At 34.6% G+C, this 25569-nt stretch overlaps 1 protein-coding gene across 1 annotated transcript; it reads right to left on the bottom strand.

Moving 5' to 3' along the window:
- Positions 1–443: 443 nt before the first annotated feature.
- On the bottom strand, positions 444–24609 carry LOC141847967 (uncharacterized). Its single transcript, XM_074736075.1, has 18 exons — positions 24443–24609; positions 24130–24286; positions 23538–23676; positions 17307–17458; positions 12974–13057; positions 12842–12904; positions 11776–11907; positions 11480–11686; positions 10136–10255; positions 9617–9666; positions 8659–8821; positions 8443–8565; positions 4311–4439; positions 4137–4235; positions 3508–3597; positions 3323–3407; positions 1037–1167; positions 444–893 (listed from the first exon to the last, which is right to left on the bottom strand). Exons 2-18 carry the CDS (start codon positions 24244–24246, stop codon positions 765–767), a joined length of 2013 nt encoding a protein of 670 aa, XP_074592176.1. The 5' UTR covers positions 24247–24286; positions 24443–24609; the 3' UTR covers positions 444–764.
- Between the last annotated feature and the right edge of the window lie 960 nt (positions 24610–25569).

The following is a 25569-nucleotide window of genomic DNA, read 5'->3' as shown; positions in this document are numbered from 1 at the left end:
AACAACTGACATTTGATTTTTCTTTTTTCTTCTTTCTGAAATGCAAGGGTAGATCTTTCAGGGCCACCTTTCTTTGCGTTATTACAATTTACAATCGAGAGAAATGCACGAAAAGAAAAAACTAGAAAGTGTCGTATAACTCATAATGATATACCACAAGCAAGCACATAAATAAAATTCATGCAAAGTAAGGCTAAATGATTTCACATAAACATTGACTGATATTAGATTGCACGTCAACACAACATTTAGCATAGGGAATAAACTCTAGTCTTGTATTTTCCATTTCCACCACTTTTATAGATTATTCTGAAAAATTAACTTATTTGGTCATTTGAAAAAAAGGAAAAGGAGAAATAAAATTAAATAAAATGCACAGGTACTATTGGATGCTTCTTCCTCTCCTAATTGACTCCTAAATTTTCTCCATTGGCACTAAAACAATACAAGAAAAATGATTACTTTACATAAAATAGTGGTATATACAATGGCCTCTGGCTAGGGTTTGAGCTGCCTGCAATAGCCAAACTGCTCGACCCCAGAGAGCTCTACTACTAACTTACTACTAGTTACATGGGCGAGCAATCGGCAAGCCAATCATGAAACTAAAGGTAAATTTGCTGACTTACTCCAGGCCTTCTAGGGTAACTGGAAAGGAGCTTCTGATTTAAGATCTTTGAAAGGCAAGCACAGCAGCAGGATTAGAGGCCTGAGTCATTTCCTAATGATCTCCAATCACAACAACCACTCCACAGAAAGCCCTCTCACCTTTGCCTGTGCTGAAGCTGCTGCGCTCGTTGTATCCTGTCTGAATACATTGGGAGGAGCACAATTTCGGCAATTTCATTCAGCAGAACTTCTTCTGTAATGTTATCTTTAATGCTGCGCATGACCTATTGCATTGACAGAAATGGAAGTCGCATCAGACGAACAAACAAAGTAGGAACAGAAAAGGCTCTAGGATTCACTAGATATACAAAGTATTATTCAACCCAATAGTTTTGTTACTTCTACTTTGAGGACTAGCCAAGCTTGCCTTTCTGTATGTGTTAATATCATTTGGTGTAGATTTATCTGTTCTTATGCGCATGCATGACCAACAGCCTTCTTCTGGATCCCAAGAGCACTCAATAATCTTGCCTGACAGGCTGGCGATATCCTCCACACCTGTGTACAAGTTGTAAGAATGGTTCTCAACAAAGATGATATTTACAAGCATAAAATGTGCATATTGATATGATGTTACTCAATGAAAAACAAGGTGTATCACCCTAGGGTGATATCCTCCCTAGTAAGTAATGATCATTCTACAACGAGCAATAAATTGTGGAACTTCTTCCCTTTTCTGCACTAATAAATAGCACAAGAAAGGATTTACTTTCTATCCAATCTACAAGTTTGCCAGTTAACTTCCTCAATCTAGAAATAAGTCATTATCCTAACAATGTATCACCCTAGAAGTTTCCAATGTTTCTCAGGCCTCATTGTAAGGAAACTGCCATGTCTTTTCCTCTTCAGGGAATGGAATTAGGATAGAACAAAATACAATCCCTCTCTCAATTGAGCACATGGTTAAGGCTACCAGTTTGAGATGGCATCCATGGCTGACTCCTTGCAGCAGGTCCCACGATCGAATGTTAAAAAATAATCAAATCATTGAAATGAAACTATAAATAACTTATCCAAGCTTGGACTGAAAATGTCGTTTGTTGTTTCCCACCCTTTCTTGCACATGCCCTGGTATATGATATGGCACCTCTATGAAATCACAAAACAACATTCACCCCTACCAAAAGACTGGATTTCAACCTGAAACATTTGACACAACAACTACTGAACCATTCAACTTCTTGATTAGGCATAAGAATACCTGCTTTTGGAGAGTCAAAATAGTCAGAGAGCCATGTTTCAGAAAGTTTGGTAAGTTCACCAAATTTAGATCAGTGATTGGCAGCATAAATGGTGAAAGCCCACACTAGAGAACCATGGAATGGCATTTTCATAGTCTAATTCGTCCTATTGAACAATTTCCTGTGGACACATCACTTGCATTGCTCCCTCTCTTGCGCAAGGCCACAGGTTGCACAAGGCTTTAATTCTTCTCATTTGAAGTTTAGCAACTCAGCCTTGTATCATTCCATCTTGATGGAGATGCTCAAATTTGGTTCTTGGAACTAGAAGCTGACAGGTTGGGGCTATCCAATATGGAATGAGTTCAACGCATATTGTGACCTCAGCTTTGGCTTCATGCAGCTGCTTCCTTAATGTACAAGTTACTTTAGTTTAATATCGAGATGTTAAAGCGCTAGTTTTAGATGTTGTCCACAACCAACTGCTAAGAGGTCCCAAAATAGAGGAAGAATGCTGAGTCTCCTGCAAATCCCTTGTTCCACTGCTAACCTAATGTTGAAGGGGCAGCAGCAGAAGAAGAAAGAAGGCAAAATGGAGAAACGGGAAAACTCAAATCTCCTGGATAAACTAATGAACAATTTGCTGTCGCTGATAGTCCGTAATTATTTACTTCCCATATATACAGTTTGTTCATATTGGAAACCAATTAGGTGTAGCTCCAATAGATTGAATAATAATAATAATAATAATAATAATAATAATAATAAAGGTTGAGATGATATCATGTTCAACAGAAAATAGTAGATTGCAGCAACTAGCGTCAGGCATGGAAGGATTGAGGTGAACTCCAAAATAACTTTAGTTAAATTTAGTAAAAAAATATTTAAAAGATGTTACTAGTGTTGCACCCTTGTATAGAACTTCAACTATGGTTTATATAACCGAACCTATATGGTTGGGACAAATTTGGCTCGAAGACAAAATAGAGCTTGTTCATGGATATACCAAATCAAAACTCCAAATATGTTCATGTATTGAATTGTCGAATAGTTTTCACTTCATCTCTCACATGGAATGCCTCGGGAGCACCTCTAGAAAGGTAAATAACTCACCATTAAAAAGGTTTTCTAGATCTTTAAGAAGACATTATCTAATTTTTGAAATGCCAATCTTTCTCTGCACAAAATCATCTGGAAACTACTGATTGACACATCATATTCATCTCCAAGCAAGTGTGTCTGTATAGAATCTCCAGTAAGATTGTTCTTCCAAAAGATAAAACAGCACCACAGTAAAAAGCTTACGCATGAAATAGATTCCACTCAAAATCTAACATTGCATTCTCTAAGCTCCAAAACAGAACGTATCATGTACCAAGGAACAAAAAAGGTGACGGTGAAAAACATGTCAGTCTTAAGGGTCAGGACATGCTGCTAAATGTTCTCTTAAACTGAAATGAACAAGTATTCACCTGAAAATGAAACCCGAGCCCCATCCATGAGTTTCTTTTTTCCTCTTTCATAAAGAAATAGCAATTGGTGATTCTCACTTCCAATCTGCAAATGAGGAAAGACAACCAAACAAGAGCATGAACAGATGATCAAAGTCGTTCAATATAACAAGGAAATTTGGAAAATGAAAGATAGGCAAAAAAACCTCAAAGAGAAAGTCAACAGAATTCATTTCTGGATATTTCCACTTCAGGAGACCCTCGTGTGTACGTGGTATATATGGATCATCCCATCCCTGGAATTCAAGAAAGAGATAGATTAATGCTAGCTACAATCAACTAAAATGACTTCAGAGATTCCTACAATTTTCTCATCAAACACAAAAGGAAGATGGAAAGTACAATTCTAATTAGAATTATCATCACAGGAAATACCAATATAATAGTTAAAAATTGTGCGTTGTGGAATAAAGGGAAAACCAATAAGATCTCAACTTTAACATAATTGATATAAATGCACACAAATATTACTAACTATAAGTTCTTATATAAAGTTCAATGGTGTGGTGGGATAAGCTTGATGTAGCCATCCCTGAGTTAGAGAACAACGGAAGTAGTTGGTACATTCATTCGCTATTGAAGTAGAGAAGATCAAACAACTTTGAAAATATTTGTTGTTGATAAAGCAGTATTTACATGGTATATAATATTTGCACCAGGAAACAAATTTTCTAAACCAGTTAAATCAAATCACACTTTTGAAAATTTAAACTAGAATGAAATAACCTTTGTTGACATTAATCATAATTTTACACTACTAAAGATGATCTGGTACCTGAAAAATGAGACCATCGGCTTCATGTGAAAGCCTAGGAATGAACTCCTTCAAAAGCTTAGTAACAGTTGACAAAAACCAAAAGTCCTTCCTGCGAACCTGTTCAATTCAACGATCAATAGTATCTGTTGCACATCAGCAATAACTAAGACATCTACCTTTAGAGTTACTTACTGAAAATGGCTCCATGTCATATCTATAAACGGGATGGCCCTTGCCCTCGAACTCTAATTGTTTTCTGTCATAATTCCTTGGTCGAATTACTTCTTCCTCTAGTAGTTTCCACCTCTCAGAAAATGGTAACTAAACCCAAAAAGTAACATGATAAAATTTGCCCATGAAAAACTACTACGAAAGAGAAATAGCATATAACAACTTTAACGGTATCCACATATGGCAAAAAGGCTAGTTGAAGTCAAAAGAGATGACAATATTTGGATTAGAACATCAAGGGAATAGAAGAGTAAAGAAATAACTTAAAGACATTTAAAATGTAGGATATCATAGTTGGCAGAATAGGTATACATCAATCAGTTCAAAGTTTTAGGTATTGGCTACATAAAATTGGAGGATCGGAATCAGTAAAAAAAAAAAATCAAAAAATGACATGAATGCAAGAATACAGTTAATAATAGTTACTAGCTAATCTTTATAGTATTTACAGTAATTGTACAGGATAAATTATTATAAGTTTAATTAATTAAGTTGATAACTATATAGACAATAATGGAATTTAATATAATACCATTTATTTATGACGTAGTTATTACTTTAATTATAGTATACACAATATGGTCAAGATATGAAAGTATGGATGTGAATTAGTGTCACACTATTAACTTCTACTAACAATATATTACATAATATAGTTAATAATTAGAATAATAATGTTGTTACTCTCAAGTGAGATACATACATTGAGTCTGCAAGGTAATGAGAAGTTTTTGGTTGTTCACAAGTGGAGTAGCTAAACCATGATTAAATGGGACTAAGTCATGTGTTACCCGCTCTTCCATTTCTTCTTTTCTGTCAGCCATGGGATGCATCAACGGCTAATCATGGGAATTCGAAAGCATAATGTCACGGTGCTATTCTACTTGCGAATATTCCACTTCTTTTCTCCTAATCTCTTTCTCTATCTCAAAATAAATACCTACTAAAGGAGAACCAGGAAACTATTTTTCTATTTTGCTTATTTTTGTGAGGAAGTTCATAGGGTTCAACAAAATGCATTCGTGTTTACAAATAGAGAGCCCCATAGTTTGTTTCAACCTCTTGTTAATATATATCATTTCCATAATCATCAATTATGGCCTCTCTTTCTAGATCAACTTGTATTATGTCAGATTAGTGTTAAAGCAGTCAAAGGCGTTGATTTCTTCAAGATGAATGGCACATCACATTGGGAAAAGTCAGAAGAACCTTTGATCATCTAACTTACACCTTGGAGAATGTTGGCAGAGAAATTCTGTTAGATGCTCCCAATTTTCTTGAAAACTAGATCCTGAACATTTTGGATTCAATTGTTTGTCCTGGCAGCAGTAAGTACTCTTGAATTCAAAGTGTAATAACCATTGTGCCATTCAAGGCATAACTACCGTCAGGGTTTTCTTTTCAAAGGTGGAAAGGTGCTGACTAGTTGCAGAAAGAAGATAGATGAGAACCAGCGGAAGACTTTGCATGGGCAGGAAAGCAAGCAGCGTGCGGCTCAATCATTTCATGGCACATAATGATATTTTATTCAAGTAAATGAAAATCAGGAGGTTTTTTTTTTTTTTTGCATTTACACTATAGTCCTGAATCCAAATCATATAAATTAGACCTCGAGAGGTATATTATAATTTTCAAGTTCTAGGAAAATCATTCAATTTTCCAAGTTTTAATTACTTGTCACTTTCTTGTCTAACTCTTATAAATCTGAACCAATTGATCCAACCACTAGTAAGGCTAATAGAACAACTGATTCTGATAGTATTTCACCAAACTACGTAGTAGCCTAGGAGACAAGTGGAAAATTATACAAGAAATTGGTTCCAATCTTTATATGCAGATAGTAAGCTTCTCACGCCTAGACTAAGCCTCCTTCACTGGCTTTGAAATATCCATACAGATGATTCCATCGAAGGTACCTCCAGCCAGACAATGGCTATGCCACTAGGACACTACATAATGCTAGTAATACAACCACACACAACATTCATAGGATACACGAGCATTACTTACTCAAACACATTACTGGAAAAGAATTTATTTTAAAAATATGATGTATTAGCATTTATCCACTACGACAAGAAAAGTTTTGAAACAATAATAAATACAATACTACAATTTTAAAAAAGGGAAGTACAGGAAGTAGATAGCAAGAAATGGCAGAAAATTCCAAAAGTAGAACTTAAACTCAAAATTCAATGTTAGTAGTCTAAAATAGTAGATGCAATAGTAAACCTAGACTCAGCATTTACCTCTGACTCATCTGTTAGTAGATAAGAAATTAACATTGTAACACTGGTAGAAGAACCTCCCAGAAACCAAAGATAATAATAATCATGGAAGTAAATGCAAATGCTTTGCCCCAATCATCAGTCTAACCAAGCATACAATTCTATCATGAACCTCGACTGAAACACAACTACAATCATAGGAAGGCTCATTACCCATATTAACCATGGATGGGTTTCATCACCCAACCATGAGTCGATATGGGTCATGAACCCACCCTTCTATGATTGTGATTAACATTGAACTTCATGATAGAGTTGCATGATTGGTTTCCTAGGCGCAACGGTCTCAATTATTTTGCTTTTAAGGCTTATGGATCCTTTCCCCGGACCCCGCATTTTGGTTTCCTAGGAGGTTCCTTTACTAGTGTTACATATAATGCTATTTTCATATCTATTTTCAGATGAGTCAGAGGAAAATAGAGACATTGACTTAGCTCATTTGATATACTATTGCATCTACTATTCTACAACATTGTTGCCAATGGATTTAGAGCTTTAGTATGACATTGTAGCTTTCCGCTATTTCTTGTTCCCTCCTTTACTTTTCCTTTTATAATTATAGTACTTACAGTATTTTAACCTAATTAATTCAAAACTTTTCTTGTCATAATGGATTAATGCATAATCCATTTCATTTATAATAAACAAATTCTTCATTATTCTTTATTATTCAAATCAAGTATGTGATGCTCTTGTCTCATGTTAACAGGGTGTATGGATGCGTTATCTAGCTTCTCAACAACACAACCCTTTGACCAACAAGAGGTGTGCATCTATGAAACTGTCACACCATCAGTGTAGTTAATGCATCCATGAGAAGGGGCTCACTCAGCGCATTACAGTTAGAATCTGAGTGAGTGTCATGACCCTCTTATTAGATAAGGAAATTGACCCATTGATTTGGTAGGTTCATCCACTTGCCTAAAATACTTAAGCAAATCGTAAATATAGTAGCTTATAAAGTTTATTTATTAGCTCATAACTCTCGGTGTAAAACTAAAGTTGAGTGTCATTCAGTCGTAAATAGCAAGACGTCATAAAAGAAAAACTAACAAGGTGAAAGCTTTAGGAACTTACGATATACTAACAAATTTGTATGAGCTAACAATATCTTAAAACCATGTGAAGCATATTTTGAAGTTCTTTGTATTAATTATTATTCTTATTTGTTGTGTCATAAATTTTAATTATTTTCTTGGCTGAGTTAGATCATGCAGATTTGGCCAAAGGTAATATTCAATATTTACGACCAGCTATTTGAGTGTTCGAGTGAATTATATTTTGTAACCCATCTCAAGTTTTATTGTTCCTAACTACTTTTTCTTTGATAATGAATTATGGCATCCCTATTCAAATAATATTGGGATACAACATTCTCAACTTATCTATACGGCTATACCCAATGCACCCCCACTCTCACCTCATCTTATCATTATTCCCAGATTGGTTGATAGACATTCACATTCACTAAATTGTTATTAACAGGTCAATTTTGTACTTAAAATTATAACTAATAAAGTATTAGAAAATAAAATTAAGAGCGCGAGACAATAATAATAGACATGTTAAAGATGATTACAATTTAAAAAAACTAATTCATGGTTTTAAGATATGGAGAAAATAAACCTACTAAAGTTAGCGCAAGTTAATGGCATATTTACAATTTAACATATAATGCCTCACATCAATTCTTTACAAATAAACATTGATCAGCATGAATATACACTTGAATGAGAGAATGATAGAATAAGATAGCCTAACATCAGAATGTTCAGGGAAAGAGGATGAGGGGCATGTGACAATACCTTCATAACAGAGCAATGATTCAATGCAACTAAATCATAAGCTAAATATCTTCTCTTCCGTCCCACATCTGGAATTTCGTCAATAATCATTTCCCCATCAATCAGCGTCTCATTGTGGAAACCCTTTCATCAAAAAAGATTGATCATGCATAAACAAACAGATTAGGTAAGGTATAAAGCTACAGAATGTGGCATAATAAGTCAGAACAGGTGTACCTCAGCAGCATTCTTCAAGGGAAACCTCATTTGAACTCTCCGAAAACAAAAATTTCTATCAATTAGGTAGCATCCTGTACTAGTAATAAACATCATGTAGCGTGTTCCATCAGCCTTCCAAGTAGCATAGTAGTATCTTTGTCTTAGTAGTTGCAGATTATCCCTTCATGAAATATAGAGTGAGAATCAGATTAATTTCTTCTACAATATATAAGGATATTTGTAAACTAGAAGCAAAAAAAAAAAAAAAAAGAGGGAGAAATGTGGAGCTCCACTAACTATGCTTCTGAAAGTACAAAAGATTTGACAACTCATCAACAATTGAATGCTATTATACCCTTGCCTGTGTCGACACATAAACGTTGTGTGATGAATAAATTATTTTCAAACATCAAAAAAGTAGCTCCAAAGAAGTGAAGCCAACACCATGCCAATTTCTTCCTATTGTTCATACTAGCTCGCTCCAAAGAATGGCATTTAAATAAGTCTGATTTACGGGAGAAATAAACTCAATGGCAAAGTAGAAAACAGAGGGGCATTAACTGTGCACAATGAAGCAAACAACTTCTTTTAACATCCAATTTGTGGACTTTAAAAACTTGCATAATCATGTCACATGGTCACGTCACTGTAAGCCATATGATTCACACAAGGATACATGTCTGGCTTATTCCAGATTGGGACCTAAATTCCATCAAGTGTAATAAAGTAAAGAATGCAGAGAACCACATGTAGGATGCTCTCTATAGCAGAAAGCAAAATCTTGAACATGAAACAATCAGAAGAACACACAGTCAAAAAACTAATGCAGAGAACCTACAAATTATCAGTTGTATGCACATCTAATGTTCACATTAGTCTGACAAAAACAATGTGCTACTCCTCCCATTAATTTCTACCCATCTCTTTCAAGTCAGGTTTAGCATGTTAAATACAGAAGTCCAAAATAAACACTAACCTGTTGAGAGAAACAGGATGTGAGCCAGGAAATTGAGGGTTTGCTCTTCCCTACAAACCAAGGATGAAATCTCAGAGATAATACAGAAAAATAAAGTATATGATCAAGTAAATTATTAATAAGATGGCAAAATCATATCATGAAAATAAAGTTTTAACAATTTGTTACATATTATAGCTATTTAAAACTGAGTTAGGTAAACTCTAATTATAAATGGGAAAGAATTAGTTTTAAGCTAAAAAAATGGCACAGGATGAAACAGAAGATAGCCTAGTTCCTTACATAACATGAGAAATAAAGTTTAGAAAAAAAAAGAGAGAGAGAGAGAGACCAGGAAAGAAAAGTAAGCAAGCTCAGAAGAAGTTGAATCATAATTTGCAAAGTTTCTAGAAACAAAAAACATAGATTACAGGTACTTCCTCTCACTTATGCAATATCATCTTGTGACCTTCCAATGCACATAACCAAAAGAAGTGGCAACTGTTTTACAAGTTATGGGTAAAGTCGAAATATTAATACCATTGGTGGAGTTAAGTCAAGGAATTGGTAACAAAGATGGCGCATGGTATCTTGCTGGTCATAAGGAATTGCATCACCTAGAACATCATCATTTGTCAAGACTTTATTATCCATATCCACCTGAAAAAGAAAGCAGGTGTAAACTCCAGCACTTCCCAAGTCAATAAGGATCAGTAAGACAGTATATTTACCATGTTTCAAAACAAGCCAAAGAATCATAAAAATGAACAGCTTCTTATAAAGAAAATATCCAAGTGATACAAGGTCGTATTTATTTATGAGAACATAAAGTAGGGTGGATGGAGGAAATAGGAACGATGGGAGATACTAATAAAAGATGATAATTTATTTTCTTGCTTTGTTGACTCGGGAGGATGAAACTTTATTTTGGAGTGTTCCTTTTGTCATTTGAGAAATAGAGAAAGATTGAAATTTATATTCAATAAAACAGCACTACTAACCTTGGCTTTGTGTTATCATGCTGGTGTGGATGTAAGTTTGTATTGTTGTAGACACCAGATTTTGGGGGTCACTAGAGAAAAATTGGTGGTGTGATTGTAGGCATCATATATTTGCAGTTGCGTAAGTGGGACGGGAGGTTTATAAGAAAGTGGTATATAGGATAACTTTTTAGGAGGAAAGAAGCAATTAGTCATTCCACAACTAGGAAACATTCCTTCCATTCCTGACCATACTAGGAAGAAAACAAACCAAGGAAAAGTTGGAATGTTTATGATCTGCTACTTTCAATTCAGTCTATTTTCAACCAACAGAAACAAAATTTTCTTCTAGTATTTTGCATCATTTTCTTCCATCTGGCCCATTTTCCATCAAAGTAAAACAATAATCATGTAATAGTCAATGTAATGAAAGTTTATAGATAGATGAAAAGCATATAATATGAAAAACTCTTCAACAGAGAAAAAATAATTTGGAGTCAATCAGAAAAGGCTATTCTTTTTTCTAACTGTGCATATGATTTCCATGTGATGCAAAAACAGTCAATTGATTTACATGACTAATAATGTCGCTAATATGAATAAATCAGCAAAGGCCAATTTTACTAATTGTGCATGTGTGCATGTGACTTCCATATGATAGACAATGCCTCCATTAATCAATATGATTAGTATCATCTGAGAAGTAAAGCTTTGGGTGACAAAAAGAGGAAAAATAAAGCAAAACATTATGTGCTACAAACAAATATCCGCCTGAATAATCTCATATATTATATCACAAAACTCCTAATAGATCTATCACCAGTATTACTTTTTAGGAACTTAAAAAGTATTGTAAGAAAAGAAACAAAAAGGACAAAGAATTTATACAGCATGAAACACATACAGACAATCCAATTCCAGTATCACCATCTTCATCATCATCGTCTTGCACAGCTTCACCATTCAGGTCAAGATCAGATGGCCTTTTCCACTCTGGAGTGGGAGGACAAAAAATGTTCTCTGGACTTTCATGATAAAACTTATAAAGTGCTTCAATATACTCCTGCTTATATATTCCTGGTGGGCGTGCATGAGCAAATATTTGCAATGCCTGCTTAATAAATAGGAAATAGTGACCAAAGACTTTAGAAGGAAAATCATATTCAACTTTTTAGGTAGGAAAGTAGCAATATCACCTACTTCAGCAACGTGAATTCGTTGAGTCCGCATGAGGAAATGGATAATCATGAAACCAGTCCGGTTGTGGCCATGAGTGCAATGAACAAGAATATACCTCTTCGAGTGTCTTTGGCGGAACAGAAATTGTAAAACCTGATATCAAATTGAATAAGTAATTTTAGGAGTACATTTAAACATAAGTATTCATGTATGTATATGTATAAAATATTTATATTGATAAGAAGGCCATAAATGAGTAAAATGGCTCTACTCATCCGTATTGTTGTTTTATGTACACGCCATAAACATGTCAGCATGTTACACCAAACTGAAAACTGGCATAAATTTCTGCTGGTTGCATCGTGTGACCAGACCATATTAATATTTTTACCTTTAAGCTAAAAGAAAGTTCTTATAAGACAGTTGTAGGCATGCCATGCTTGTGGGGGTTGACATTTAAACATGGCAGAGTTTAAGTTAGCATGGCAGAGATAGCAAGTAATGAGAAGGACATGCAGTTGCTAAGGAAGCTACAATAAGCAAATAAATATGTTATAGGCACAGAAAAGACAATGATTGGTAAGATAACCATGTGTTTTCGCAAACACAAGGTGCGCCAACTGAAACCGGAGGTGTGATGAGATGTAGTAGAGAAAGAAAATCTACTAGTAATATAAGCGAGATAATTTCACTTGGAGTTACCAGGGAATATTCATACATAAAACTAAATGGTGGGAAGATGTATGAAGCAAATTAACAACTTATTTTGTGGTTGCTGTTGCTTCATAGAAGCATAAACATTAATTCAAAAACTTGCATAGTTTCCCAGTAACTAAATTGTTCACAGTTAGCTTGTTTTATATAGAAGTAATCAATCATACATGAAAACTGACAAATAGAAAGACAAACACAAACCATTAGAACTCCCAATTATGACAACCTATAATACAATCACTTCCCCGTGGAGAAATAACTTAAAGAATCATGGAGAAAGATTGAATTAAATTAGCATGATATCATGTTTTAAACAATATTATCCAGATAAGGATAGGAATATCAAACAGCAAATGGATAATAGAGCACTAACCTCATGAACAAACATATTTACAGATTCATTATCCGGCACAGAGTCACGTCCTTTACATGGAATCTGTATTAGGAAAAGGTTTTATAAGCAGTTCCATCTAACTAGTTGGCAGAGGAAAAATAAGTTTCTTACCTTGGCATGTTTAATGCCCAACTTGGTCCATTCAAATGGTGAATAGTAGCGTCTTGTGTTTGTCAAATCAATTACCAATCCAAGCTGATGAAAAGCATCATAAATAATTAAATATAATTTGCCTTAGGGAGTAGACAAGGAAATTAGAAAGGCGGCAAACAAAATGCTAAAACAGTTAAACACAACATAGTAGATGTGAAGACAAGGAGCTGGCAATCTTCCCCCAACTAAAAATTGATGAAACATCTGCTGAATGTATCCAGTAACTCATAGAATCATTCTAGTTAAAATTTGACTCCAAAGCAGTAAAGAATATCTTGAATACACACAATACTAGGAGGTTTTCTATCTGTTGGCTTAGATGGATGGCCTATGAATAACTAACATGATTATTTGTGAAGTCAAAAATTGTCAAATCATCCCAATTCTCACTTGATTCATTCAATATTCATCAAGATCCTAACTGAATGTCAATTTTCAGGCCATCATCAGACATGTTTGAGATATAACTAGAATCTCTTGTCTATCTCAATCCAATTTGATCAATCCATATTGGAGTTTGCCAAGTGACTATTACGGAAAGAAGAACTAGAACCTTCTAAAACCTGAGTAAGACTACGGGACCAGTTAAGCAAATCATGAGCATAATATGATAAAATGATCAAATACTATCTTTCCTAATCTTAATATATAGTGTAATATATGAATATAAATGTATAGATTGGTCATAATTTGGTGGGATTTCAGCTATTCCATAGATATTCAATGTGAATAATGATTGCACTAGCTTTAGAGCACGAAACTACACAGGTTATATATCTTTGATGTCCAAGAAGCATGGTTGTCAAAATCGATATTAGTACTGACTGGTGAGAGATATCAACCATATCAAATCAGTAAATTGGAATCAGTTTAAAAAAATCAAAACAATTGAAAAAATACACTCAGCATATTAAATTGATTAAAATAATATATTGATATGACTATTTGATAATCATTCTATAATTATTTTCAGATTAATGAATATCATATGCTTATAATAGTATCAGGTTAGTATGATATTTAATTTTGCTTCAAACTTTTTTAGTATGGGATTAACAAGCATATTAGTATGTATATTATTATATTAGCAGATATGTTTTCATATTATATAAGTATGATTCACAAATTTTAGATTATATGATATCTCAATTATCATTTCTTTTATTCACAAATTTTAATTATTATTAATAATATTTGATAAGATGTCAATTATTCACATAGATAGATACATAATGTCATTATAATCAATCATCAATTATTTGATATTTGAAAAATATTTTTAAATTATTATTGCTAATAATATTTGATGATAATAAGATATCGCTAATTAAAACCTAATTCACATAGATACATAATGTCATAATATTATTTAATAATATAATCATCCAATTATTTGATATTTGAAAAATATTATTATTATAATACTAAAAAAGCAAATAGTTGGTTGACTTCATTATTATAATATTAATATTAATTGAATATATGTTTTATTATTATTTATATTAATATTAATTGAATACTATATATTCAATGATAATATTATTTCAAAATATTAATAAAGTAAATAATTTAATTATTTCCGTTATTATTTGTATTATAAATAAAACATGATTATTGGTTTCTTACATGTTAGTCAATAGTCGATATTTAATGTTCATTACATAACACAGTTAATCATTTAAATTACTCACAATTCCAAATCTTATACCTAGTATAATTAACCTTAACCATCAAATAATAATAACCTAATAGAATTATACATATTCAAATCTTATACCCTTTAATTAGCAATACAATACTTATTAGGTTGATAACTCACATATCCTTCCTCAGTTTCTCACGAAAGCCTCATGGAATCACAAGATAAGAAGCCTTCCTCCTCTCAGAGCTATAATTCTTCCTAGGCTCGCCCTTTTTAATCTCACCCCATAAATAAAAATTCCCCCTTTGCAAGTAATTCAACATCTTCAACAAGGGGTGTAGCAAAGAGAATCTCCTTGAAATGGAATCCTTCAACCGACAGTGGTGCATTGAGGTTGAGATTCTCCGCCTCCTCTCCTAACCTCAAGATTTATTCTCCTTTATCTCATTCTTGTCATAAGATCATTGAGAAATCGGCCGATTTTAAGTTGTCAATTCCTTCCAATTCTCACTCGATTCATTCGATATTCATTCAATTTTCAGGCCATCTTCAGGTGCATGTTTGATATATGATTAGAATCAGATTGGCTCTTGTCTATCTCAATCCAATTTGATCAATCTGTATTGGGGTTTGCCAAGTTCGACTACTACAGAAAGAACAACTAGAACCTTCTAAAACCTAAGTTAGACTAAGGAACCAGTTAAGTAAATTGTGAATATAATATGAGAAATTGATCAAATGTTATCATTACTTATGTTAATATATAGTTTAAGCTTCCAACATAGATGTATAGATTGGTCCTAAAAGTTCAAGCTTTGGGGGAAAATGATTGGCCAAATAAATTTAGGCAGGTACCAGAGACTGTTTTCTTTCAACAATTTTTCTCAATCTTCATTTGAAAGGGCATTTATCTACTTTAGATCTTATCCTGGATCCCAGAATATCTGCTCTTCTAGTCTCTAGTCTGCAAGCATGTTGTTTCTCTATAGCTAAATTTGTGCTTCTTATTGTCACTGAATTACCCTAGCTCTAGATTTGCAACCCAACATAAGATCTGCAAATATACTCTTCTCTATGACTATATCCTTCTCATTCTCCTGTGAGCCATCTTTGCTCCTGCTACTATCCACCCAATCTGAAAATAAACTCTTCTCTATGACTTATCCTTCTCATTCTCCTGTGAGCCATCTTTGCTCCTGCTACTATCCACCCACTCTGGTCCATATTATTGCCACTGCTAATCCTCTTTGCCAACTTCAGAGAGTACAACCGCTTCTAATCCTCTCCACCTTTCTATTATTCACCCTCTCTGCTCCTTCAATCTGTGTTATCACCGAGTCTGACCTCATCCATGAATGGAAGCACTACATAAACAATGTCCATATGCTGATTGATCTATTTCTTCTAATCATCTGCATCATCTATATCACTGTCTCATTTGCTTAGTCTAATATATGGCATCAGCACGAATATTAGGGCATAGTACATGTATCGAATAGTCATTATGACATAGTGCATGTATTTTTGCATCGATCTCCATTTTCTTTACATAATTAGCATTTTCTCTCTTTATGCAATTTCATAAATAGTGTTTTATAATTGTATGATTAAAAAATATATTTTAAATTTGAGAACACTATTATTTTCCACAAGTTCTAATATTCTATCACCACATTAAAACCGGTAAGTTTCTGCCTTTGATATCTTTTGAGTCATGATAAGCATAAAGGAACATGTTAAGCATAGCTGCTCTACAGCCATAGTTTCAGATAAGAAATTAGAATAATGATAAATTAACCAACCAGCTAAACTTAATAGCTTATTTTATTAGGATACCAAGCATTACCACATGAATAGCTGGAATTCTGTGGATCCTAAACACCTACTACCCTTAAAGAACAGGTGAGAAAGGTTTAACTCTCCAGTATTGTATCAGAAAGAAATATAAAAGTTGATGGTTGACAAGATTACTAGAAAATAAAAGTCTAAATTATGACATGAATAAATGAGTAACTATAAGCCTATGAGTCATGGTTATGGGACTGGTTTTTTTATATGTGAAATGAAATACCTAATTTAATTAATTGACTCTGTCTTTGAACTATGCAGACCCTAGTTCTCCCCTCTGAAGCAGCATAATTAAATACCTAGTTTCACTTATCATAATCTCATTATTTTTCCTAGGGAAATTATCATTTTGTTATTAGTTCGCAATTGTTTGAGACAATAGAATAATCCCTGGCAATGAGAACTACATGGATGAGAAAGCATGGAGCTAATATGGCATAGCAAAAGTAGTTTGTTTCAAGGCTTTATTTGAATATGCATAGCAAGTTATAGTTGAGTGTTCATCTTGATTCTATCTCCAATTCATAAACAAACTAATATAGGATTTTTACACAATGAACTGAATATATTAACTACTACAATGATGTAGAATAAAGTCTAATATTGTCAGACACAATAAGATGCAGAATCAGAGGACTGGAAGATTTTTGATAGTACAAAAGGCCAAAAATTGATTTGTTAAGTAAAACAAAATTAGTATTTTAATGATAGAGGAAGCAATCTGTTGTAAATGATCATAACTCGCATGAAACAAGCACGGAATAAATAAACAGGCATTGTCAACAAAAGTATACAACTCACTTCGCGTCCTTGACTTCTTAGTTTATTAATAACTTGTTTTGAAGAATATCTTTTTCCAGGTTGCACACTTTCATTATACGTCTCATCTAGAGGAACTTTGGAAGGAATTATGAGGCCAATGTTCTGACCAAATGAAGGACAGTCTATCCAACCTGATAAAAAAAAATGGAGAAGACCAATATTAATACATCACAATTTAGTAGAATTTTAGGAAAATCATATTCCATTACTAAATAGTTTCTAGGGAAAAAAATACCGGCAGTGAATGTTGAAGAAAAAAATATTGACTAATCCTTCAAATTTAAAAACCACAATTTAGCAACTCATAAAATCTATAAACTTACAACTACATTAATTTCTATCATGTCTCCGATAAGTGACATAATCAGATTGTCATAGTAATACCAGACTTTATTTTCCTCATCTGAAACTTCCAGAAAAAAAGCCAGGAATTAAATGTTTCTTGCATCAATTTCAGAAATATTATAAATGTAAAGGTTAAAGTGACTAGAAACAGTGACTTAAAATCTTTTCAATAAATTTTGCCCAACAAAAGTAGCATCAAGACAGAAGGTTTATGTAAGCATCCAGTTCCTGCACTATCACTGAATTTAATCCTTCTGACAGATCCTTAGACTTAGTATTAGCTTCACCTATTTTCAGAACTATGGAAGAACAAAGAAACAAGTTGTTGAAAATAAAAGGCCACCATAAACACAAGATAATGTCACTGAAATGGGCTTTTTAAGTAGGTCATAACTTAATAGTTCATATCAAATTCAAGTGACGATATTTGAACACAACCTTAAGGTCATTAGAGTGTTTAACCATGAAAAAATTCTCGAGAAGTCATGATAGTAAAATACACACTTCTTCATATTAAGAAGACCAGAACAGTTAAGATGGTGCAAGGATGAAAATGACAAGAACAATAACCACCACCAGCAAACTGCATACCCCAATAATTTTGGTTAGGCAACAAGGTTCTCAGCCTGCCATCGAGCTTCCAGGTAAGTCTATATTGCTAGTGATACAAGTCATTAGGCCATGCTTCCTATTACAGAAGGAAGCAGCTATAGTCGAAGAATGAGTAGGAGGAACATGGTTTGAAATCTCGCATCGTACCAGACGAAACGAGTGAAACATTTCGTTCTGTCCTGCCGACCAGCACTGACACGCTTGGCACAAGGCTTGTGGCCGCGGCAAAGGGGTCGTGTGACCCCGTCGACCACGACGGAGGGATCGCGCCATACTTTACAAAATCACGATCCGGATCGTACGATCAAATGATCCAGAAGCACTAAATCTATTCAGGATCAATTGGGATAGGATTTTGTAATAGAATTGGAACAGAATCGTTGGAATCATACAGTATCGATGGAATCGATCGATCTCACATTACAAACGATTCGGACGCAGCACCAGAACCAAGCGCCCTTGTCAACGTCTCGGCTGGCAGCAATAGCAAGGGGACACGAGAGGGGCACGAGGAGGCGGCATCGACGGCTTGCGGAGGGGGATGCACGAAAGGTGTCGTTAGTTTCTCACAACTGTTCTTGCGGCTTGCAGAGGGGGGTGCAAGGAGGCACCACCAGTGGTTGTTCTCCGACTGCTTGCAATGGGGAAGAGGGGAGTAGTGGCAGTGAGCAGCGAGCAACAAGCGCCTTGCGCGGGTGAGGCCGTGAGGGGAGCAACTGTGGCGAGCACCTCGCGCAAGTGAGGTCGTGAGGGGAGCAGCTACAGCGAGCACCTCGGGTGGGTGAGGGGAGAGGAGAGGGCGACACAATGATGACCGATGAGTGAACTTTAGGTTTTTAGATTTTTAATTAAAACTTTAGTTAATTGATTTAATCAACTCTTAACTTAAATAAGATTGTTTAAATAGACTTTTTCAACCCCTAATCGAATTATCCTATTAAAATATATATAAATTTATTTTAAATTTTAAAAATTATAAATAAATTATATTTATTTATTATATATATTTTCAACCTATAATTACCATTAATATCATTAATATTATTATTATTAATTTGATTTAATTTATTCTAAAGGTAATTTTAATCAAATATCAAATTGATTTAGTCTTCATCAATCAATTTGATCATCCTATCAAATACTAAGTTTTTGGTAGGATTGTACGATTCTATGATTCGATCCCGACCGATCCCATTCTAACTCCAAATCGACCTACATAGGATCGCGATCCTACAAACTATAGTGCGACCCCGTCGGTCGCAGCAGAGGACGCACGATCTCGTCGGTAACGACGGAGGGGTCGCATGACTTCGTCGGTAGCAACGGAGGGATTGCGTGACCCCATTGGCAACGACAGAGGGGTTGAGCTGACAGAGGGCTCGCACGACCCAACGGCGCAGGGTGTCGCGACTCCGCGAGACGCGAGAGCTAGATATTTTTTTAATTAAAATTTATGTTAATAAACTAAATCAACTCCTAACTATGATAGGGATAATCTAAATAGATTTAATTAAACCCAAACAAATATTATCTAATTAACTATATATTTAATTTAATTTAATTTTAAAAAACATATAATAAAACTTTATTTATTTCGATTCCATATTTTTTCTTTTTTAAAATTTATTTATTTTTATATTTTTAAAATGATTGTGTTAAATATTATATTTTTAATTAATATATTTTATATTTAAAAAATATTGAAACCATATCGGCATAGTACGATATGGTACCGAAACCGTATCGTTCCGATCATAGATCGAAACTTCAATACTGCTCAAGATTTTAAACTATGGGGGGGCTCATAGGGAAAACACTAGGAATATTTCTTAAGTTTTGATTTCCTCATAGAGGGGAAAAGGTAGAGTTTTCCATCTGACAATTTCCTTGCAAGGATAGGAAGTGGGGAGGGAATTTAAATGCTAAAATTTTATTGGATAAAAATACTAGAAAAATAAATCATAAATCAAAATTAGATTTGACAAGATAGGATACTTTTGCATTTTTTTTTAAGATCAGATTTTTACATGCAAAAGTGAGTGTTCCACTCCAATCAAATGGAAGAAATATAATTTCTTAGTCTTTTCCTTCTCTCCTTTTTCCACCAAAGGAAATGGAGAGCAAGTGTCATGGGGAAGCTTTCTACTAGTCTCCATCAGTATTCTTCCCCTGTTGGAAATATGTCCTAAATAAGATCTGAGTCCTTATGGAACTCCCTTCGCACTCTACACCTTTGAATCTAATTAATTTGGATTAGGACACCGTACAATATATGGATTATCTTACAATATATTGATACAATCTTCATTTATTTATCATCCATCAAAGATGTAGTCAACAAAACATGCATAGTAACATTCTTTTCTCTCTCTTAATTACTTTGCACTCCTCCTCAACGTCCTCTTCTTGACTAAATTGATTCTCCAATGGCTGTTTACATACTGCTGACCACTATAGCCTACAAAGTATGGTTGGCATAACATTAGGCTATGCAAACGACTTGGAAGCTCCTTTCCTCTGCTCAAATCAAAACTTTCATCTTCTAAGACTTGTCACAACAGTGCCACAACCAGTGTATTTAGGATCGTCATGTTTCACAATCATAGGATCATGCAAATCCATGCCTAAATCAGGCAAGTCGTACAGAATCAGTATAGAGAAGTTTTGTGGTTGCAATTGGATTCAGTGACAATCCAGTGCTTTTTATCTATTCCACTGAATATAAACTACTATATATGGACAGGTTGTGTTGATACGTCATGCATGAGACATTGAGGTGGATGAAGTTGAGGTATGTGCACTACTGTTGTGAGAAGAAAATTGAAGCGAGATTTTGGGGAAGTCAAGGAACTGCAAATGTTCAAGGTAGAATCCGAATGGAGACTTGGCAAAGCCACAAAACCCATAAGAATAGCAAGATGAAGGTACATAAGGAATAGATAGTAGAGATATCAAGAAATGATTGCAGATTACAAATGTATGCAAATTATAAAAAATTCCTTTGTAATTTTTTTAGACATTACAGTTATGCTACTATATAACTAAATTCTCTAACACATGTTTGCATATTTTAGTTAGAAATGCATAAAAGTATTTATCTAATAAGTAAAATACGGCCATAGTTTATTGAGTCTATCGTCCTACAAAATAACCCTAATTTTACAATATGTAAACACAGAATTTACTGGAATATTTATATTGAATGTAAGAAAGCCAGACATAAATGTAATCAATATCCAATCTTCAAAAAGATTTTTTAAAAAAGTAAAAAAATTATTTAGTAACTATGATACACCACAAATTCTGAATATGATTTTCAAAATTTATTGCAGTTGTAGGTTGTGGGATTGTAATAATCTCAACCTATGATTCAACCCTGTGGACACAATAAATTCTAAATACAATCTCAACCAATGATTCAACCCTGTGGACACAATAGCTTTTCAAGGTAGAAATGCCATAACCAAAATACAATATTGCTAATTTTAGATACTTTTTGTTGGTGCGGGGAGCACCATATCGAATCTAAATTTTGATGAATAACTAAGTTTAAAGTTAGTTTTGTGTTGTATTGATGAAAGTTGTCAAGTGTGCAGGTGCAAGTTACTTGACAAGAGTCGAAGTCCTGGTTGGAAACCAGGAATAGCTAAGTCCCAGTGGGACTAAGCAACTGAAGTCCTAGTTGGGAACTAGACAGAGGCAAAACCCTAGTGGGACTAGGCCAGAAAGACTTGGTTAGGAATCAAGTAAGGAAATCCTAATTGGGAACTAGGTGGATAAAATCCAAAGGGAGTCAGCTGGGAGATGAGATCTTGGCAGCAAGTCCAAGGGAGTCGGCTAGTAGTTGAGTCTTGGCAATTGCGTCCGGATGGATTAGTTGGGAGTTGAACATCTACCTAACGTACATACGAGTAATGTTTATATTTTAATCATACTCATTACATGTTAACTCATGCAGGGAAGCATTTTCGACGGTTTCAAACGACCGAAAGAGAGTCCAGGCTACGGAGCGAGGAGCGGGGTGACCTCGGCGTCTGAACGACTGCTTCCAGGCGACCAGAGTTGACGATATCTAGCGATCCAGAGGCAGTCAAGATCGGATTTGACCAAGCTCTAGGCGACCAGAAGGATTCCAATCGATCAGAGACCGTGGATATCATCATTGACGAGATAAAGTTTGCAGTCACATCAGCATACTCCAGACGACCGGAGTTGACGATATCTAACAATCTGGAGGAGGTGATCAAGATCAGATTTGGCCAAGCTCTAGGCAACTGGAAGGATTCCAATCGATCGGAGATCGCAGATATCATCATTGACTAGATAAAGTTTACAATCACATCAGCATACTCTAGTCGATTGGCATAGTGTCATGTCGCATCAACATGAGTTTTATAAAAGGAGGCTCGAGGCTGATGTTCGAGAAATAATTCACGCATCCAATTGTCATTTACTCTACTCGTGCTCCTTCTGTTCTTCTACGTTGACGAGCTCACAAGATTCAACTTCGATTGGCAACTCAGGAATTGTAAATTTTTATTCTATTAGTTGTCATGCATTCATATATTTTGTGTTGACCTTGTTTAGATTCTTTTTAAAGTTTCTCCACCTCCAAAAATTTTCTGGAAAGGAGAATATTTAAATAAGAATCATTATTTTTAAATTGTGTACGAGTCTTTAATTATCGCTTCATAAACCTTGCATGCTTCTCGTGTTATCTTGTCTATCAAAATTGCATGCTCATAGTGCTAAGTATATTATGCTAAGATTATCGTGCTAAGTACTATAGAAATCTGCATTGGTGGTTGAATCTTGCTTACTATTATTCTTGTCTGCATAATTCAATTAATTAATATTCTTTTTAAGCTAGGTTTTGTTCCTGCTTGGTCTAAATTTAATCTCTGTTGCTTATTGTTTTTGGTTTAGAATATTCAATTTTAATCTATCGTCTTGTAAAATTTGTAAAACACTATTCACCCCCTCCCCCCTCTCTAGTGTTAAATTAGATCCTACATTTTTTTCCTATTTGTTAATATTTCAGATGTTGACTTAATGAAAGCATAATTAATCTACCAAGGTACCACCAGTCAGTTGTATATGCTTCATTATGATCCCAAAATATGGTTTCTGATTAACTCTAAATTGAGATTGCAACAAAAATTGATGTTTATTGCTCATCTTTATCTCTTTGGCTAGAATTAAAAGCTGCATATGATGGCTCAAACAACACAAGTAAAATAATTAAGAAAATACCTTGAGGGACCTCCTTAACTCTTCCATGTTGTCTAGTATTTCTACTCTGGGACATGTAATTGTTTCTCGCTTGTTGGGAATATCGATGACCTTCATCATGGTTTTCTCTTTTCAACTTCTGACGCCTTTCTTCACGCTCCTACTCATCAGCAAGAAACTCAATCAGCACATTAGACTAGTATAAAAGATCATTTACATATATAATTCTGAAACAAAACTGTCATAAATCTTAGGCCAACCAATATAACTAATCTGAAACACTTTCCATAAAAAACATTTGTTCTCTAAAAGACACAAACCCCATTCAAAGGATGGCCTTCCGAAGTGCAAAACAAGCGATACCTAATGATTTTAAGGAACGAGGAAACTAGCTTTACTATGACATCATATTCAACCAAAAGGTAAAACTTCGATGCCCAGAGTATATTATGAACAATGAACTGACACGCATGGGCAGAAGCATGTTTGAAGGGCAACAGTTTGGGCTAAACAGTTTCAGGCGATGAGCTAAAGCAATAAATTTTTTAAAAAAATACCGACGGTGCTTAACAGGATAATCCACCATGATATGAAGTCGACGAACAGTACATACCCGACGCATTGTGGCCACCGCAGACTCGATAATTTCTTCATGCATGACCTCACCCTCCAACTTCTCCTCGTAAGGCTGCTCATCTTCTTCAGGCAAAGGTGACGCATTCAAATCCATCGAAAGAACCACAAAACATCCACCTCTTCTCACTGCTCTCCTGTCAATAATCATAAAAAAAGTCATCTTTCCATTACTCGAAACGACGGGAAATAAACCCATGAGGATTGTGCCAAACGTAATACAAGCCGGAATTGCAGAAGGGTCGGAGAACGGGAAAAAAAAACAATGAAAAAAGGACGAAAATTGAACATACCCGTTGGACGGCCGCCGCCGGGAAGGTGAATCAGAGCTCAAGACTCCTCCTCGCTGTCGCGCAGGGGTGAAAGTGGCTTGCTACCGCTCAATCGGGGGCTGTGATCTAATCACCGATTGATCGATCGATCGATCGCGACGAATAAGAAGACCTCGCGAGCCCTAGCTTTGCTGGTAAAAAGAGTAAAAAAGGGGCCAGGGCGTCTTGCAATGCTTTCATGAACAATGATGCAAGGCTCCGACCCGGCCCAACCGATGGTTTATTTATTCCTTGTCGAACCGAACCGGTTCTGACCGTTCTCTTTCCGGATCCCAATTAAATATCCAATCCGATTTTGTTGGGTTTGTTAGGCACTATCGTATTATTATAATTAGGGCGACAAAGTTAGTATAAATTCAAACAAAATCAATTATATACCTTAAAAATAATTTTGTAAATTTTAAAATTAACTAAATAAAAAAATTAGAGAATATTTTTTATTTTAAAAAACTTTATTTATTAAAAATAATAGTAAAACTTAATGAGTTAAACTTTATTTATTAAAATAAATTAATAAGTTAATTGTAGGCTTTCGTAGTCTGTCTATGTAAATAGTTAGACGCTAATTTGAGTATGCGTAAATTATAATTCACGAGCATTTAAATTTTTTTTTAAAATGACAATGAGATCAAAAAACCCCTGAAATTGGGCCTATCATCAAATGGGCTTGCGGCCCAATTGGGTAAGCAACACAGCCCAAAAAGGGGCTTGATGTGGAGCTTTGTAATGCATTTCCTTTTGGTTGCCTTTCTTTTGCTTTTATGCAACTTTTTATTTTCTTTCGGGAAAAGAAAGTGAATTATTAATATTTACAAGGACAGTTATGATTATATCCAACGAGAATTATTGGAAAAGGGATTGAATGGCATGTCGATTTATTAGGGAGGACCCTCCATTATCGTTTATCACCACCAAATGAGCTTTTTCTTACCCATCCATTTGCGAGCAAGTGGCCTCCAACTTAGCCTTTAGTGATTTAATTGACATTAAAAGACAATCAAATATGACAAAAGGTCACTCAGACACTTCACACGGTTAGTCACATAATCATCTATAAAATAGTAAATCAGAAAGTTAAAGTTGATTCC

This window comes from Curcuma longa, chromosome 16, assembly GCF_044706935.1.
Source record: "Curcuma longa cultivar G26 ecotype Majalengka, Jawa Barat chromosome 16, ITB_CL_G26_1.1, whole genome shotgun sequence".
Classification (NCBI taxonomy): domain Eukaryota; kingdom Viridiplantae; phylum Streptophyta; class Magnoliopsida; order Zingiberales; family Zingiberaceae; genus Curcuma; species Curcuma longa.
This window is presented reverse-complemented; position numbering and strand designations above follow the sequence as displayed.